Raw genomic sequence first — 18468 nt, 5'->3', positions numbered from 1 at the left:
CTTAGCAACATCCGACCTTGTAAGGAGCCTTCCAGGGCCCTGCTATTAACCAAGACGTCGTTTTGAAGGGGTCTGGTATGGAATTGTGCCCACCTAACTGCTGGGATGCATGACGTTAGAGAGCCTAACAGGGACATGGCCTGTCTGAGGGTCATAGATGGATTATCAATTGCCCGAAGAACCTGCTCCTGTATCTTTTGTAATTTATCTAGTGGCAGCAGGCACTGCTGAGTCTCTGAATTTAGTAATAACCCTAAAAATTTCTGTATTTTTAAGGGCTGGAGTCGGGATTTCTCGTAGTTTAAAATCCATCCAAGGTTTTCTAACCTGGATCTAGCTTTTCCCATCTGGGATTTACAATGACCCACTGATTTTCCTACAATCAAGAAATTGTCTAAATATGGAATGATTAAGACGTCAACCTCCCGTAAATGAGCCATAACTTCGGCCACTATCTTTGTAAAAACCCTGGGTGCTGCTGAGAGAACAAAGGGAAGGGCTCTATACTGAAAATGACGCACTGTGCCCTCTACTGAAACTGCCACCCTCAGGAACTGCTGGAAGTCTGTATGGATAGGTACATGATAGTACGCATCTTTCAAATCTATGACTGCCATAAAACAACCTTTAAACAATATTTTTATTGTTGTATTAATGGACTCCATTTTAAATGTACGATTAATCAAAAACTCGTTAAGGGAACGAAGGTTTATAATCGTTCTGAATGTCTTATCAGGTTTCTGGATTAGAAACAGGGGAAAGTAAAACCCTCTTCCTCTTTCAGCTTCTGGAACCTCTACCAGGACATTTTTCTGGCATAGGCTCAAGACTTCCGCTTCTAAAGCCGCTTGTTCGAGATGAGAAGATCTTAAGGGGGTTAGTTTAAAGGTGTCCCGCAGGATCTGGGTAAATTCCAACCTAAGCCCGGTGGATATTACCTTGCGCACCCAGTCACTATTCGTAATCTGTGACCATGCCGGGAAGGATGACAGTCTACCCCCCACGGGAATTGCTAGTCATTGATTTGGTCTCTTTTGATCTCTCGACGAGCGTGTGAACATATAGCCCGTACCTCGTCTCCTTCTGTCTTCCCATCTGGGCCGATCTCTAATAGGCGAAGAGTTGCGCCTTCTCCCCTGGCCAAATCTCCTTCTACCAAATGGACGATGGTAGGACGCAGACGAAAGGTTTGGGAATTTTTTCTTGTCGTCCCCCGCCTTCTCAAGCAGCTCGTCTAGGACAGCTCCAAACAAATATTCGCCCTCACATGGAATCGCACAGAGCTTTGCTCTGGACTGGATGTCTCCCTGCCAGCACTTTAGCCACAGGGCTCTGTGAGCTGCATTAGAGAGACCTGCTGCTCTGGCGGCCATTCTCACTGCATCCGCTGAGGCATCTGCTAGGAAGGCTGCTCCCTCCTGGATGGTCGGTAGGGCCCCAAGAATTGTCTGTCTTGATGTACCCTGTTTTAGTTGTGACTCCAACTGGTCCAACCAGACCATCATGGACCTGGCCGTGCACGTTGAAGCCACTGCTGGTCTTAAGGACCCGGCCGCCATTTCCCAGGTGTTTTTCAGGAAAGTATCAGCCTTCCTGTCTAGGGGATCTTTAAGGGATCCCATGTCCTCAAAGGGGAGCGAGGATTTTTTTGATGCCTTTGCAATGGCTGCGTCTAATTTGGGGGCTCTGTCCCAAGAATTCACTGCCGGATCGTCGAAGGGGTATCTTCGTTTGAGGGCTGGTGGTAGCGACCCTCTTTTGTCCAGTTTTTTCCCCACTCTCTGTGGATCAGATCCTGTATCTTTTGATTTAACGGAAAGACTCTCCGCTTCCTCTGTTCCAGCCCACAGAACATGACATCCTGCATGGACAATTGGGGCTTAGGCTCCTCTACCTCCATTGTCCCTCTGACTGCTTTGACTAGCTTGTCTACCCGGTCAAGAGGCAGACAAAATCGCCCCGAGTCCTCTTCTCCTGAGGAGGACGAGGGAGATGAAGCCTGGGAGTCTCTGCTTTTTCTCCACTCTACCGAGGAATCGGACTCCGCCGGGACCTCGCCCCTTAGACTTTCCGGCTGGGACAAGAACTTTAGGGTTTCCCTCATTTCTGCCCTGACAATGTCCCTTAAACTCGCCGCTACCGCGGGCGACTCTTCTGCCACCGTCTGCTGAATACAGGGGGGGGCACAATTTTTTGAGGCACGCGTCCGGTAATGGGCATGCACAGAGTGCGCATTCCCTATGTTTATTTTTACTTGTAGCTTTTTTCCCCTAGAAAAAAAACACAGAAGGGGGGTCCCGTCACTGAGTGAACTTTCACGAAGATCACTTACCAGTGCCACAATCAAGTACCGGAGTACGAGGGGGATTTCTTTCGGTCGATGCTCCTGTCTGCCTGGAGGAGCTCTTACGAGTGGACTGGTCACTTCGTCCCGGCCGCTCATTACTGTCACGGGACACTTTCTTTTTCTGTTTGACCTGCCGAAGGTCATCCAGGGGCGGCAGTGATGTTTGCCGCTGCTGTCGCCCTTGCTTCTGCCGCTGCTCTCGATCACTCTCCATTACCACTGCTGCTGCTGTACGCTGCTGCATGTAATAATGTGGCCAAGGCAAGGTACCCTGTCAGGGTCCTGCCTAAATACCCCTCCTCCGGTCAGCAGTATCCATACCGCGCCCCTCCCCCCCTTAACAGGGCTCCCTACCCCAGCTGGCGCCGGACCCGGTCCGAAAGCCGACGCTATCGGTGTTTCCGATGGGCGCCGCCATCTTGGATTCCTCGCGCATGCGCAGTGGCGCGCTGACCCGGAAGCGCATCCTCCGCCCGCCAGTAGGAGACCCCCTCGCTACCGGTATCGGCTGGCCGGCCTGGGATCCGGCTCTTCTGTAGGATCCCATCCCCTCAGGAACAGGAAACCAACTGATGCGTGGGAGAGGTGCCGCCCTTTTTGTATCTGTAGGTTTCCTGTTCCTATAGGGCGGATCCCCTCTCTCGTGGTGCTGTCATGGGAGTCCGAATAAAGGTAAGTAGGTGTTTTGTTTTTTTTTTACAGCTGCTGGAAGCCAGTGGCTGCAACTATGCACGCTATAAGAGAAACTAATATTAATTGCCAGTGCAATGAGTATTCCTCTCTCTTTAGCAGCGGGCACAGTTACATCCGCAGGCTCCTGCCTCCTGTGACCCGCCACAGCAGCAAAAAGTCTACTATTCTGAGGGCATCCGATCACTGGAGGCCAAGTGGAATAAGTGTGTTGAAGTTAAGGGGGACTACAGTGAAATATAGCAAGGTCAAAACTTTCAGAGAAAATGGTTTTCATATTCAAGTAGATAATTATTGAATGCCCCTCATACATGTTATTCATTATCGGTATAGATTTTAGTACAATGCAATGATCGTTACAAACCAGATGCTAGGAGTTGTACAGTAGTTTACCAACAATCATCTGAGCCGAGTGGTATAGTTGGAAAGACAAATATCTGAACTCCCGAGAGTATTCCAATTCAAAAGTGCCATGCACAATACATGTGTTTGTTAAGCAATCCCGGCATGTGTTGCCAGCGGTCTAAGGCCATGTTCACACGTTCAGTATCTGGTCAGTATTTTACCTCAGTATGTGTAAGCCAAAACCAGGAGTGGGTGATAAATCCAGAAGTGGTGACATGTTTCTATTACACTTTTCCTCTGATTGTTCCTCTCCTGCTTTTGGCTTTGGTAAAAAAAAACTCACCAAATACTGAACGTGGTCAAACAGCTGCAAGGGCTCGAACATATTATTCGAGCACGCCTAAAATGCTCGGACAACACACGAGCATGCTGGGATAACACGCTATCTGAGCACATTCGCTCATCATTAATTACAACCTATGTCGCCAGCAAGGAGTCAAGTCTCTCCACATACGATGTCCGGATGGTGCCACAGTATCAGCAATGCAGATGGGACCCCTTCAGGCCCCTGTATGCCATGCAAACACCATTGGCAGTTCACGGTTGATGCCAAAGAGGGCCTCAACCCCAGAATCCAACCATTGAAATGCCGCTGAGATTGACAGTGACATCTAAGGGGTAATACTACAGCAGTATAACCCCTAACACTAGGGACAGGTGCCGGGTCAGCTCCAGGGCTCGCTCCATACATCGGCACTCGACATATATGTTACATGTACGGAAAATGCTAAACAAAAACTAAAATTTATTTTTTTTTGTAAACTAAGTTTTGTCATGTTAAAGGATAAGTTTCAGAAGTTTTGATGCTAGGGACTGCTACCCATCACCAAATCAAAGAGGTTACGTAAAAGGGCTGAATTGGGAAGGATCACAATGTTCACATCACACATGTACATGACCAGAGACACACTGGCGTATTTCTCCTGCGATAATCGCATCGCACTGAACGGACTGGCCGGCACCTCTCCTGACTAGAGTTGAGCGACTTTGGTCGGATCGGGTTTCGTGAAACCCGACTGAAACAAAATTTGAGTCGGATGAAACTGGTCCGACTAGGGAAAAAAACAAAACAAAAAAAAACAAAAAAAAAAAAAACAAAAAACACAGTTTTGTCCGAAACCCGACCCCAATGCAAGTCAATGGGAAATAAAAGTCGGCATTGAGCAGATGACATTCATTCACTCAATGCCGACTTTTATTCCCCATTGACTTGCATTGGGGTCGGGTTTCGGACGAAACTCCGACTTTTTTTGCAGTAGTCAGACCAGTTTCATCCGACTCAAATTTTGTTTGTCAGGTTTCACGAAACCCGACCTGACCAAGGTCGCTCAACTCTACTCCTGAAATGAGCAGGACAGCAAGATGGATTACTATGCAGCTGTCAAGCTCAGGTCAGGAGAGCAGACAGCCAGTGCGAGTTTTACAATGAGATTCTCGGAAGAAAAGTACGGCAGTGTGTCTCTGCCCTTAGAGAGAAATTCACCAATTCACTCACCATACCGTTAGATTGATCTTTCATTACTTCACATAGAAGATATAAAAAATGTCTGCAGGGGGAAGTTGGTAGCATAGTCGACTACAGCAGTTTCACGGTATCCCACCACTTTAATGAGTCCCGTTTTATCATTAGCCATTATCACTAGAAGACTAGTAACCCTGCTATCATGTAGTACAGCCAAACCTAAATCACAGATTGGCCGCTTTCCGCCTATACACAGTGTACACAACAGCCAATCAGTGGTGTGGATGGGGATATACAGAGCTCTGCATTCAAAGAACTGATAGATTTACAGATGGCAAAAACGTAATTTGTCAAAACTGCAGCAAGCAGCCCAATAAATGATACATTGCTGGAATCAGGGTCTCTGCCCCAACATTATACTGCTCTCAGATAGGGTTAAAAAGACTTTCATTCAAATCAAACTGAGGGCAACACCCACAAGGAGTTTGGTAGAAACCCATGCAAACATAGGGAGAACATACAGTTTCTGCCCCTTCCGTAAACTAATATTTACTGACAACCTAAGACACTGTGTAATGTCAGGTATTTAGATTGCAACCTGGGGGGGGATGACCATCTACCACCACGGTATGTGTTAGTGCTTACGGTCTCTTACTGGAGAAAAAAAAAAAAAAACTTCCATATATTAAAATCTACACACACGGAAACAAAGTACTGAACACTCAGGGTTTCCAAATATTAAAATTGTTTAGTAAAACAACTTGATCATACAAAATTATAATTTTACAACAATTTCAAAAAAGATATTGCTTTCAAGAGAACAGTGAAAATCTGGAGCTCACACAGAGCAGGAAAATTAAATTTGCAGAACACACTAGAGCAAGGATGGAATTACAAAAATGTAACACAGCTTACCCCATAACCCCCCTTCAGTTACTCCACACATACAGTTCATATAACAGTCCATCAGATGTGAATGGTGAAGATGGATAACAGACATTGATTTTTGCGAGTCTCAGGATATTTCGCTACCGTTATGAGACGATTGGAACAATATGCTTTGATTTTTGCGAGTCTCAGGATATTTCGCTACCGTTATGAGACGTTTGGAACAATATGCTTTTGTCAACACCTAATTTTGGCATTTTCATGAAAAATAAACATTGGGAAAAAAGTGTTACCAGGGTCTTCCAAAAATTATTAGTCCATTTACTATGCGCAGTATCTCCATTCATATGATTAGAAATTGAATAGAGGACTGCACTAGTGCCACGAAATTAATTAGTGAGAAGAGGCACCAATGTCTTGGCTGGCACAGGTAAGTAAAGGAGTCAAAATATATTTGGAGTTCTCCACCCTTAATGTTGGAAGAAAAAAAAAAAAAAAAAAAAAAGTAATTTCTTCAAAAGATGCTTCAGGCGAAATATATTTTCTTACATCATAATTACCATGGCAAATTGTAGCTGCAAGACCATGATTGGCTGGATGTATCTGTGTAGCCCATACACACACCAAAAAAAACCCCATTTCATTAATCAGGGGCACCCTCGTGAAAATAAGGTATCACCCAGCTCCGGGAAGGCTGATAACATTGATGGGTGGGTGTCCAACCGGTGAGACATGCAACTATTGGCAGAACAGGGCACTTTTCCAGGTTAGAATGAGCAGCAATGTGCATGGCCAACTGCAGCTCCATTCATTCCCTATGGGGCTGCTGAGCTAGGATTTCACCAGTAGGCCCATAGAGAATGGTAAATAAAAGTGCTTAGTCAGGGATTAAAGTGCACCATTCTACCGATAAAGCAGGGATCACACATGAGAGTGCAAAGCGAGAAACTCACGCTTCTCGCCTCAATACCCGGCACTGTCGCCGGCGGTTCAGACCGGAGCGTTCAGCTGCATAGAAAGACATGCAGTCGCACACTTCGGTCCCAAGTGCTGGCTGCAGTGCCGGGTATTGAGGCGAGAGACTCACGTGAAATTCTCGCATTGCACTCGCAAGTGTGACCCCGGCCAAAGTGTTGATCCCAGCAGTTGGACCCCCACCGGTCAATAAGTTATCACTAGTGATGAGTGAATGTGCTTGGGTAAGGCGTTATCCACGCATGCTCGTGTGCTAACCGAGTGACTTCAGTGTGCTCGAATATGTCAAGTTTACCTGCGCCTGCATGTCTCACGGCTGTTCGGCAGACGCAACACACGCAGGGATTAATTAACCAACAGGCAATTCTTGCATGTGTTGAGGCTGATGAACGGCCGCGACACGAAGTCACGGGGACTCGAACATATTATTCAAGCATGCTGAAGTCACTTGGTTAGCACACGAGCATGAGCGGATAACACGTCCGCTCATCACTAGTTATCACCCATCCTCGTATGGATAGGTGATAACTTGCTTTCACTGGACAACCCCTTTAAGGTCTGTATATTGTTGCATTTAAGGCAATGTGATGAAGATACAGGCACTGAACACATAGCTAAAGCCGATAAACAAGTAAAACACATTTGGTATTGAAAAAAGACATACAGTGATAGTTTTCAAAATTAAAATTTGCTCCAATGTATTTACACACTTAAAACACACGATGGGGTGAGATTTCATGGCAAAGTGATAGAGAGATCAAGAAAAAAAAAAAAAATATGCCGTATATAGTACTTTATCACAGGTCAGAGCAGGGTATGGAACAAGACGCAATCTACCTGGCAAATTGTAAAAAATGCTTCTAAATACGCACAGTGGCCAAGCAGCTCTGCCCGACACCTTTACTAAGCAACAGTACTCTGAAGAAACTCTGCAGAGATGCACATTCCCAGTACCACTGCCCACAGGAAAAAAAATTAAAATAAAATAATGATCACCTCCTCTTAGTATGAGACCCAAAGTACATATTACTTCTTATTGTTAAGGCCAAAAGACTCCTCCTCGTCTCCAAAAACAGTCGCTTAACACTTTTGCCATTGAAAAATACTTATATTTATATATATATATAAAATATACTGTGAATATTCTCTAAAAACAGAAAAGAAAAATAAAAAAAAAAAAAAGAAAAAAAAAAAAAAACTTCCAGACTAAAAATGGAGTAGCAAGGCGGAAAACCGTGAGGTTTCCCATGTCGGGCGTCAATCCAGTAGACTTGCAGCCCTCTCCCCTATTATTACAGTGGCACTTATAAACCACATTTACAGCTAACACTGAGCCGGTGTAAGTGGCACCAACAGTTCTAGAGCAGAGTGAGACAAGGCGTTTGCTCAATGAGTGGCAACATGAGGGGTGATCTTCTTCCGCCTCTTCTGGAGAAGTGGGTTGGAGGCATCTTCAATTTTCTTTATCTTAATCTGTTCATAATCGACCCTCATTGTGGCCAAAGCACTAGTCATCTCTTCCTGCAATGAAAATTGGTGGAACGTCATACCAGAACGAAAATAGAGAGAATATGTGAATGTGTTACACTAAGTGATGTAAATTTCTGATTGGCAAATCATCAGTAGAAAGAAATCAAAGGATCAGATTTTCAACCAAACATTACTCATGGTACAATCTCTAAGTAAAGTACCTTTAAATTTACAGATCTTGGAATAAAAATAAGTACCATAATAGGATGTGTTAAAAAAAAAATCGTAGTTACTTACCGATAACGGTATTTCTCGGATCCCATGACGGCACCAAGGAGAGAGAGGGATCCGCCCTCAGGGACAGGAAACCTACAGATGAAAGAGGCGGTACCTCTCTCCCACAGTTGGTTTACAGAGCATTACACAGAACTTTCAACTGCAACTCTAATAGTTATGAAATCCAAAATCAATCAAATTAAGCTTAATAGAGGCACCGTGTGGCTAAGTACTAAAGCTAACTAACTCACACCTGTGTGTGTGAAAGGGAGGGGATGTATGGGTGCCGTCATGGGATCAGAGAAATACCGTTATCTGTAAGTAACTACGATTTTCTCTTTCCCCCATGACGGCACCACGGAGAGCATTAGAAAGATTGTACATCTAGGGAGGGACCACCGCCTCCAGAACCCTTTACCCAAAGGTGAGATCTGAAGAGGAGGTTAAGTCTAGACGGTAATGTTTGAAAAATGTAGAGGGGGGAAGACCAAGCGGCAGCTCTACATATCAGGTCTATTGAAGCGCCGGCTTTCTTCGCCCAGGATGATGCCACTGCCCTGGTTGAGTGGGCCCTTACGTCCTCTGGGATGATCACCCCACAAGAGGAGTAGGATAGGGTGATGGCCTCTCTTATCCACCTCGCCAGTGTGTTCTTCGATGCTTTTTGACCCGAGGACCCTGAAAACAGACAAACAGAGCCCTCTCCTTCCTAAAATCCCTCGTGGTTGTCAAATATTGGACCAGGCATCTTTTTACATCTAAAGTGTGTAGTACCTCTTCTGTTTTGTTCTTGGGATTGGGACAGAAGGAGGGTAGGGAGACTTCCTGGGTCCTATGAAACTGTGAAGACACCTTGGGGAGATATGCTGGGTCGGTTCTAAGAATTACCCTATCATCCAGAACTTGCATGAAGGGTGAGTGGGCAGACAAAGTTTGTAGATCACTAAGGCTGAACGCTGAGGAGGGAGGTCTTAAGGGACAATATTTTTAAGGAAGCCTCCGCTAGGGGTTCGAAGGAAGATTTGGCTAGTGCGTTTAGCACTAGGTTTAGATCCCGGGGGGGGGGGGGATTGGCCTGGATCTACTTGAGGCTCTAATGAATCTCATAACCCATCTATTTTTGGCTAGGTCATGGTTATACAAAGCTCCCAAGGCCGCCACCTGTACTTTTAAAGGTGCTGGTAGCTAACCCCTTTTCCAACCCCCCTCTGCAGGAATTCCAGAATCTTGTCTATCGGGATTTCGCCCGTTGGGTCGGAGTCTGACACTGACATGAATTTTTTCCACACTTTGCCATATGCTTTAGTGGTTACTGGCTTTCTGCTTTGTAGTAGCGTGGTTACCAAGTTTGACGAGAAGCCCTTGTTACTTAGGAGCTCCCTCTCAAAAGCCAAGCTATCATGTGTAAGTTTTTTATGTGGGAGTGATACACTGGTCCCTGGGATAGCAGGTCTGGAGTTTCTGGTAGAACCCAGTGATCCATTACGGACATTCTTCTCAGCCAGGAGAACCATATTCTCCGTGGCCAGAAGGGCGCTATAACCACTACCGTCACCTTGTCTCCCCGTATTTTCCTCAGTACTAAGGGGATGAGAGATATTGGGGGGGAAAGCGTAGGCCAGATGATAATCCCAGGGTATCGTGAAAGCGTCTAGAGCTACTGGGCCCCCCCGGGGATCGATTGAGCAGAAGGTTTCCAACTTCCGGTTCTGATTGTTCGCAAATAAGTCTATTTCTGGCCGGCCCCAGAGTTTCACGATCTGGTTGAAGACTAACTGGCTTAGTTCCCCACTCCCCCTGTTTTAGACGTGTCCTGCTTAAAAAGTCCGTTGTTCGATTTTCTGAACCTTTTATGTGAAGGGCTGTCAGGGATTCTAGATTGTGTTCTGCCGGTGGAAGATGGACTTTGTTACATCCATCAGTGGTCGAGATCTGGTGCCACCCTGGTGGTTTAGATATGCTACCACTACATGGTTGCCTGAGAAGACCCTTGTGTGATGGGAACGAAGTGAATCTAGAAAATGAATGAGATCTAGTTTTACTGCCAGCAGCTCCTTCATATTTGAGGAAGCGGACTCTCTTCCCTGGGTCCAGGGCCCGTGTGCCACCTTGTTGCCTAGATGTGCACCCCACCCCCAGGGGCTTGCGTCCATAGTTAGGATCTTTGTCGCAGGCAATGCCCAAGGAACCCCCTTGGCTAGGTTGGCTGGAACTGTACACCATGTTAAGGAATGTATTGTCTCTGGTGAGATGTTTAACTGCATGTCTAAATTCCCGTGTAGGGAAACGTCTGCGTCTAATATTTCCCACTGTAAGTCTCGAGTATGGCTCTGTGCCCACTGAACTGCTGGCATGCAGGCTGTCATTGACCCCAATAGTGACATTGCTTTTCTCAGGGTAGTGTTTGGGGAAGCTATCATTTGTGACGCCATTTGTGCTATTTTTTGAACCTTCGCCTGCGGAAGATAACATTTCTGTTCGATTGAGTCCAGTGTTATCCCCAAGTACTCCTGCACCTGACTTGGTACGAGTCTGGACTTGGGCAAGTTCAGCATCCACCCTAGACTCAGTAGAGACCTCATGACCATGTCAGATTGTTGTTTCCAGTGATGAAAGGTGACCCCTATTAAAGAGATCGTCCAGGTATGGGACTATCAGAATGTTTTGCTCTCTTATGTGGGCCATTACCTCTGACATTACCTTTGTAAATACCCTTGGAGCAATGGCTAGCCCCAAGGGGAGGGCTCTGAACTGATAATGTTTTATCTCCCTCTGGATTGTCACCGCCACCCTGAGGTATTTCCTGTGGTCTCTGTGAATAGGCACATGGTAATATGCGTCTCTTAAGTCTAATACGGCCATGAAGCAAGATTTTTATACAAGATTTTATTGCCTCCATTTTGAAGTGCTGAATTTCTAGGAATTTGTTCAGCCTTTTTAGATTTAGGATCGCCCTGTACGATCCGTCTGGCTTCTTGTGAAGGAAGAGAGGGGAGTAGAAGCCTTTGTCCCGGTCTTGGTAGGGGACTTCTTGTAACACGTTTTTCTCTTAGATTCGTTATTTCTTGTTGCAGAGCCAGCTGCTCGTGTGATATCCTTTGGGGCATTATCACAAGAGAATCGTTTGGGAGGGTAATGAATTTTAGCCTCAGACCTTCCTTTATTATGTTTAGTATCCATGAACTCGTGGATATTTTTTCCCAGGCCTGGAGAAAGTAGGATAATTGTCCCCCGACCCGAGGAGTACCTTCATTGTGGCTTCTTGTTGTCGGGGGGGGGGGGGGGGGGGGGTTGTTAAACATAAAGCCTTTATTTTTGTTCCTTCTATCCTCCCATCCTCCTTTGTTCCCTTTTGGGGGCTTCCGCCACATAAACCTTCTGTTCCGAAAAGGCCGTTTGTATGACTGGCTGGGGACCCGGGAAAGGATTTCTTCTTGTCCCCTGCTTTGTCTAAGATGTCGTCCAGCATTGGGCCAAATAAGAATTCCCCCTCACACGGGATTGCGCACAATTTGGCTTTTGTCTGCAAATCTCCTGGCCAGCATTTCAGCCATAAGGCGCGTCTTGCGGCATTTGAGAAGGCCACTGTCCTGGCTGCCAGCCTGGTTGAGTCTACCGACGCATCCACCAGAAAAGCTGCTGCTCCCTTCATTACCAAAACTGATCTCTGTATTGTTTCTCTCGGGACTTTCCCCTTTATCTGAGAATCTAAATGGTCCAGCCAGACCATCAGGGCACGCGCCGTACACGTGGCTGCTATGGCTGGCTTTAGCCCCCCTCCTGCTGCTTCCCAAGCGTTTTTTTTTTTTTTTTAAGTTTCAGCTTTTTTATCCATTGGGTCCTTCAGGGTACCCATGTCTTCAAAGGGCAGGGCAAATTTTTTTAGAAGCTTTTGCGACCGCTACATCTAAATTTAGGTGCTTTGCTCCATAAGGAGCAGGCCGGGTCGTCAAAGGGCTATTTTCTCTTTGGTGTTAGGAGGACTTTTTTTGTCTGGCTTTTTCCACTCTCGCTTGATGAGGGAGTCCGTCTCCTCAATGGGAAGGCAGCTGCGTCCCCATTCTGAGGATGATGAAGAGGACTGGGAGGATGATGAATTACTTGAGTCGGATAGTTCACTTCCAGACTCACTGACGCTCGACTCTGGGGATCTATGCCTGGACCGGCGTTTCTTCTTTGAGGTTCTGGCGCCCTTAAGGGAGTCTTCGACCTGGGTTTTTATTAATGTTTTGAGGTCTAAAGCAAACCTCGGGGATTCCTTCTGTATTGGCTGCTCTATGCAAGCCGCACAGAGCTTTTTCTCCCATGTAGGGGGTAGGTCCTCCATGCATATAGCACATACCTTTTGTATAGATTTGGTAGTGCATTTACGCCCCTGCAAATGAAAAATTAATAATCGCAAATTAACGAGCGGGCATTCACGGAGATCACTCACCCTCCTGTGGAACGACCGATACCGTCTCGGGCGTAGGGATTATCTCCACTGCTGAATCCACTTCTGGCTGTGCCACCATGATGGAGCTTTGGCTGCGCCGCGATCCCGTATGACCGCTGCGCTGCTGGGAAGAGTCACGTTGGCGCTGTAGGTGCTGGTGCGGTTACTGCGTTTGCTGTGGTCCCTGCTTCGGGGACCACCGCCGTGTCTCCTTCTCCCTCTGCGGTTTCCCACTCATGGTGACCGCTTCCTTCTCCTTCAGTGTGGCTTTTTAAACCTCATTTCCCTTTTTTTTTTTTTTTTTTTAAATTTGCCGCCGCTGCCCCCTTCCCAAGGATCCCGGCGCCCCGCAGGAAGTCCCGCGTGTGCGCACCGCGAGATTACCCAGCGGTGCACCGTGCCTCCCTTTTTTTTTTTTTTAAGGGAGCTATAATGGCACGCGCACGCCCATCCTACCGGCGTCCTGCGCCGGTCTCCCGAGCCCTCCCGGCGTGTCCTGTACTCGCGGCTCCGGTGGCCGCCGCCCCGGCTCTGCGCTGCAGAGGCCTGCCCGCCTCGCGGCTCCAGCCGCCGCCTCCCCCGCTCCAAGGTGTGGCAGTCTGACCTGTGGCCCTCGGTGACCGCCACCACCTACACAGGCTGCTTTGTCCGGCTCGGCAGGGCTCTCCTGTAGTGACTGCCGTCATTATACTGCAGGAGGTAGCCCCTTTTTTTTTTGCTCTTTTTTTTTTTCCTTTTTTGGGATCGGCAGACTTCTCCTGGCTTTTTCACTGCCTCTCCGCACTCACCCTCAAGGCCTGCCGACCCCGGTGGTGGTGTTTTGGGGGGGGGGGGGGGAGCCTGTTCAAGGACTCGACCCAGCCGAGGCAGGGAGCCCCGCTGCCCATCAACGGACTGGATCGGTCCCCGGAATCCTGCCACGACTTGACAGGTATGTGCTGTAGGTTCCCAGTCAGGGACAGGAAACCAACTGATGTAGAAGAGAGGTACCGCCTTTTTCATCTGTAGGTTTCCTGTCCCTGAGGGTAGATCCCTCTCTCTCCGTGGTGCTGTCATGGGGGAAAGAGAAAAAATGTTCCTGTGCTGAGATAATCTCAGTACATAGCAGGTGCACATTTATATCTTATTTGTGATGTCTGACCATGTAGGAACAGCTCCATTTCATGGTCGGCACATACCAGAGCTCCTCCTAAAGGGTGGGAGAAGCATAAGATAGCATACTGACCACACAGCAGGGGCTTAGGTTGAGCTCAGAGGGCTGAAGACTCGAACACTCTCTCTTGTGATAAAAACAGCCAATGATATGTGTTACCTCACAGAAACAACAGTGAGCCTCTGCTGTGTGGGCAGGATACTCACATATGCTTCCTTCGCTGGCCAGAAGATGTGGCACGGCACGACCATAAAGTTCTGGAGCTCTGCATGGTCGGACACAGCAGGGGCACATTTATAAGATCTCAGCGCAGAAACATTTATTTTTAACACATCCAACTGAGGAACTTCCTATTCTTCCAACATCTATTAATTAAAATGTGCAATTTTACATTAGAAATCCCCCTTTAAAGAGGAAAATATACCACCCCCCCCATCCCTTCAGCCTAAAAACATGTTCTCACCTTCACATCTTCCCACAAATCCTTCTCTTCCTTTAATACACGGCTAGTGTGGAGAGGAGTTGGTGGTATCTGCATGGATTGCTGGGGGAAAAAATAAAAAAGTGTTTAATTTTATTTATTGAGGTAAGCAAAATAAATCAGAATACAACCAAAAATTTAAGCTGCTAAGTACCACTGTATACTGATTTTATTATATCCTTTCAGGGTGCTTTAAAAAATGCACAAGATGACTATTAGGAGCAGAAACAGTTAGCAACAGGCCCCTTAAAGAGAACCGGTCACCGCTGAAATTGCTATTAACCTACACATATAGGGTTAACCTGCAAGTTAATAGCGTTATTAACCTGCCTGGTGCCTGCACTTATCCGAACGTTGCGAGGAGAAAATGAACTTCATTCCACGCGACAGTATATGGGTTTTAGTCTCCACTTTGAGCGATGGCTGTAATTGCGCCCCTGGCACTGACTGACAGCTGGTACCAATGCACAGCTAGTGTGTCAGTCAGGATCGGGGGTGCGGTTACAGCCGCCGCTCTGTATACTCAGAGCAATGACTGAACCGGAGGTGCCCCCGCCTTCACAACTGAAACCAGAAGGCTGCCGGAGGGGGAGAATAAAAGTTAATTTTCTCCCGGCAGCGTTTGGCAAAGTGTCGGCACCGGGGAGATTAGTAACGCTATTACCATGCAGAATAAACCTATAACTGCATGTTAATAGTGTTTATTTTTTTGGTGACAGGTTTCCTTTAAAAGTGAACCCATCATTGTATATATGCAGTTCAATCTATGGACTGCACTGTATAGAGAATGAGAAGATGAGCAGAATTATACACGTCAGAAAACATTCAGTAGGACTTTCAGTGGCTTGCAAAAGTATCCCCCCCCTTTGGCATTTTTAGTGTTTTGCTACCTCAAAAAACAAAATAACTGAAAACTTCAGTGTGCAAAACTGTTTACCCCCTAAAGTCTGCGCTTTGCAGCGCCTCCTTCTCTGGCAATTACAGCTGCAAGTCACTTTGGATATGACTGAGTTTCCACATCCTGCCACTGGGATTTTTGCTACAGCTCCTTCAAGTTCTATGGTTTCCTCTGGGGAACAGCAATCTTCAAGTATGACCACAGATTCTCAATTGGATTCAGGTCTGGTCTTTGACTAGGCCACTCCAAAATATTTACATGTTTCACCTTAAACATGTGTTGCTTTAGCTTGGGTCCTTGGGATAGAGGTTCATCTTCCATCAAGACAGTCTCAAATCACTGAAACAGGTTTAGCTCAAGAATATCCCTGAATTTTGCCCCATTTTTCTGCCCCTCGACTTGGACCATTTTCCCTGTCCCTGCTACCTATGTTATTGGGCTGAGGAGCGGTGTTGGTTTTATTTGGTGGCCAAAAAGTTCAATTTTGGTCTCATCTGACCAAAGCACCTTTCTCCATACATACATTTTTTAAGTCGCCCATGTCTTTTAGGAAACGCAAAATGAGTAGTGTTGAGCATTCCGATACCGCAAGTATCGGGTATCGGCCGATATTAGCGGTATCGGAATTCCGATACTTAATTCCGATACTTTTGTCATATCGGATTCCGGAATCGGAATAGGAAGTTCCCATCATGCTATGAGCCTGCTTGCTTTGATTAAGCCAATGGGAATCCTCCGAAGTGTGGGCACATCCGGTTAGGCATGTAGGCATGTTAACTATTGGCATGGCTGTGATTGGCTGCCGAAATGATGTCATGATGCACTATAAAAGCCACCGCAGCCGCCATTTCTGGTCACTCTGCTGTGAATTCAGTTAGGGACAGGCTGCTGTAGAAGACTGTGAGGGACAGTTAGAAATAGCAATTCCACCAAACATCTAGTGCTTTACCCAGGCTACATAAACCACCACTGTAGCCTTCTTTGCCCTAGCAGCAGTGTTCACAGCTGTCAGCAAGGGCTGTGTGAGTGCAGCTCACGCTGTGGAGTGGGTCCTGCAGCCACGTCAGGCTGTAGGCCACCCAGTGTGATCACTGCTGCCTCATACATCTTTTATTTTTTGAGCTGCATTTTTTACATAATTTCAATCTAGTGTGCTTCCATCCGTATCCATATACGTTGGTTGCAAACACTAGTAGTAGACAGCGGAGCCTTTCTGCAGCCTTTCAGTGCTAGTGTCCACTTTGCTGCACTGTTCACGGCTGTCTGAGAGGTCTCTGACTGTGTGTGAGTGCAGCTCACACTGAGTAGTGTGTCCTGCAGCTACGTCTGGCTGTAGGACGCTCAGCGTGCGTCAGTGCCTCACACATTTTTATTTGAGTGCAGCTCATTTTTTCTTCTATTAGTGTGCATCCATCCGTCTCCATCTACGGTGGTTGCAAACACTATAAAGGAGTACACAGCGGAGCCTTTCTGCAGCCTGTCAGTGCCAATGCCCACTTAGCTGCACTGTTGACGGCTGTCTGAGAGGCCTCTGACTGTGTGTGAGTGCAGCTCACGCTGAGTAGAGTGTCCTGCAGCTACGTCTGGTTGTAGGACGCTCAACGTGCGTCACTGCCTCACACATATTTGTCTTTGAGTGCAGCTCATTTTTTCTTCTCCTATTAGTGTGCATCCATCCGTATCCATCAACATTGGTTGGTGGCAAACACTATATAGGAGTAGATAGAGGAGCCTTTTTTTCTGGCTTGTGCCCTGCCGGCACAGCCAGATTAGTATTACCCAATTTTTTTGGAGCCTCATCTTTTGCATTGTAGGTTACCTGCCTGCATTGTAATAGCTCCAAAAAGTTGGTGATACTATCAGTTTCAATTCTTTGTTCACATACTTTGAGTTTGTTTCCAACAAAGAAACCACAAAAAAAGTTCACCAAACACTACATTTTGAACTTGTGTAGGCCACATCAGCTCCTATTAAAGTCTAGTCCACACACACACACACTTCATAAAATTAGTGTTTCTTGTACCTGTAACCAGCTGTTCAGGAATAAGCACACTAAGGCCCCCCTTTGTACTTTTTTGCCTATCTTAAGCAGTCTTGCAAGATGAAGAAGGCAGGGAGTAAGGCGCGTGGGCGTGGGCGTGGAGTTTCAGCAGGGAGAGGACGTGGGGATTCTGCAGGGAGAGGACGTGGGGATTCTACAGGTAGAGGACGTGGGGATTCTGGGCCTGCTGCGGGCACCAGTGGATCAGCATCCCCCAGTTTTAGCAGGCAACAGTCCTTTATGCGCAGCTTTGTAGGACCTCAACGTACCCCACTGCTGCGGGAGGAACAAATTGAAGCCGTTGTCGGATGGATGGCAGCTAACGCATCGACTTCAATTACTTCCGCATCCTCTCAGGGTCAGAGCACCGAAGAGCAACTATCTGTCTCTTCACCACCTGCCAAAGTGCCCAGGCAGTCAGAGAGACATGGACAGGAGCCATCACAGTCTCTACTTCTGTTCTCGGAATCTGTTGGCTTGGAAAGAGGGGGCCAGCCAAGCAGCATTCCTGAATGTGAAGAAGAGGGAGTATGCAGCGATGCGCAACTTCTTTGTCCCTCTGAATCTGAAGAGGCGAGTGGGCCAGTGCCTATGGTCAGCACACCTCAGTACGCATCAGATGATGACGAGACTCAGTTGCCACTTTCTGGTGCGTACGGTGCTGGCGAGACAACCCCGGAGAAGCAGCTGTTTGAAGAGGGGAGGGAAGATGATGAGGTCCTTGACCCATCATGGCGTGAGCAACAGGAAGGTGGTGGGAGCAGCTCGGAGGAAGAGATTCCCCTACCGGCCAAAACAGGAGGCAGAGGGAGGGGGAAGACTTGGTTGCCTGTACCCTCCACTTCGGCACCCGTTAGGAGCATTCCTCCTTCCAAAGGCAAACCGGGCGCTCACAAGAGTTGCAGTGCGTGGTCCTTTTTTGACACAGTTGCAGATGACATTTGCTT

At 47.1% G+C, this 18468-nt stretch overlaps 1 protein-coding gene across 1 annotated transcript in view; it reads right to left on the bottom strand.

Annotated features, from left to right (window-relative positions):
• Positions 1-5632: 5632 nt before the first annotated feature.
• Positions 5633-18468, bottom strand: part of MAPKAPK2 (MAPK activated protein kinase 2) — a 95035-nt gene continuing 82199 nt past the window's right edge. The window contains exons 9-10 of the mRNA XM_073587261.1: positions 14565-14645; positions 5633-8288 (exon numbers count right to left, since the gene is read on the bottom strand). Coding sequence (XP_073443362.1) covers positions 8154-8288; positions 14565-14645 — 216 coding nt within the window. The 3' untranslated portion in view covers positions 5633-8153. The remainder of the gene's footprint in view (positions 8289-14564; positions 14646-18468) is intronic.

The sequence above is a fragment of the Dendrobates tinctorius genome, unplaced genomic scaffold (assembly GCF_039654945.1).
Source record: "Dendrobates tinctorius isolate UK_male_01 unplaced genomic scaffold, ASM3965494v1 ptg000098l, whole genome shotgun sequence".
In the NCBI taxonomy this organism is placed as follows: domain Eukaryota; kingdom Metazoa; phylum Chordata; class Amphibia; order Anura; family Dendrobatidae; genus Dendrobates; species Dendrobates tinctorius.
The sequence above is the reverse complement of the archived record's forward strand: the minus strand, read 5'-3'. Positions and strand labels throughout refer to the sequence as shown.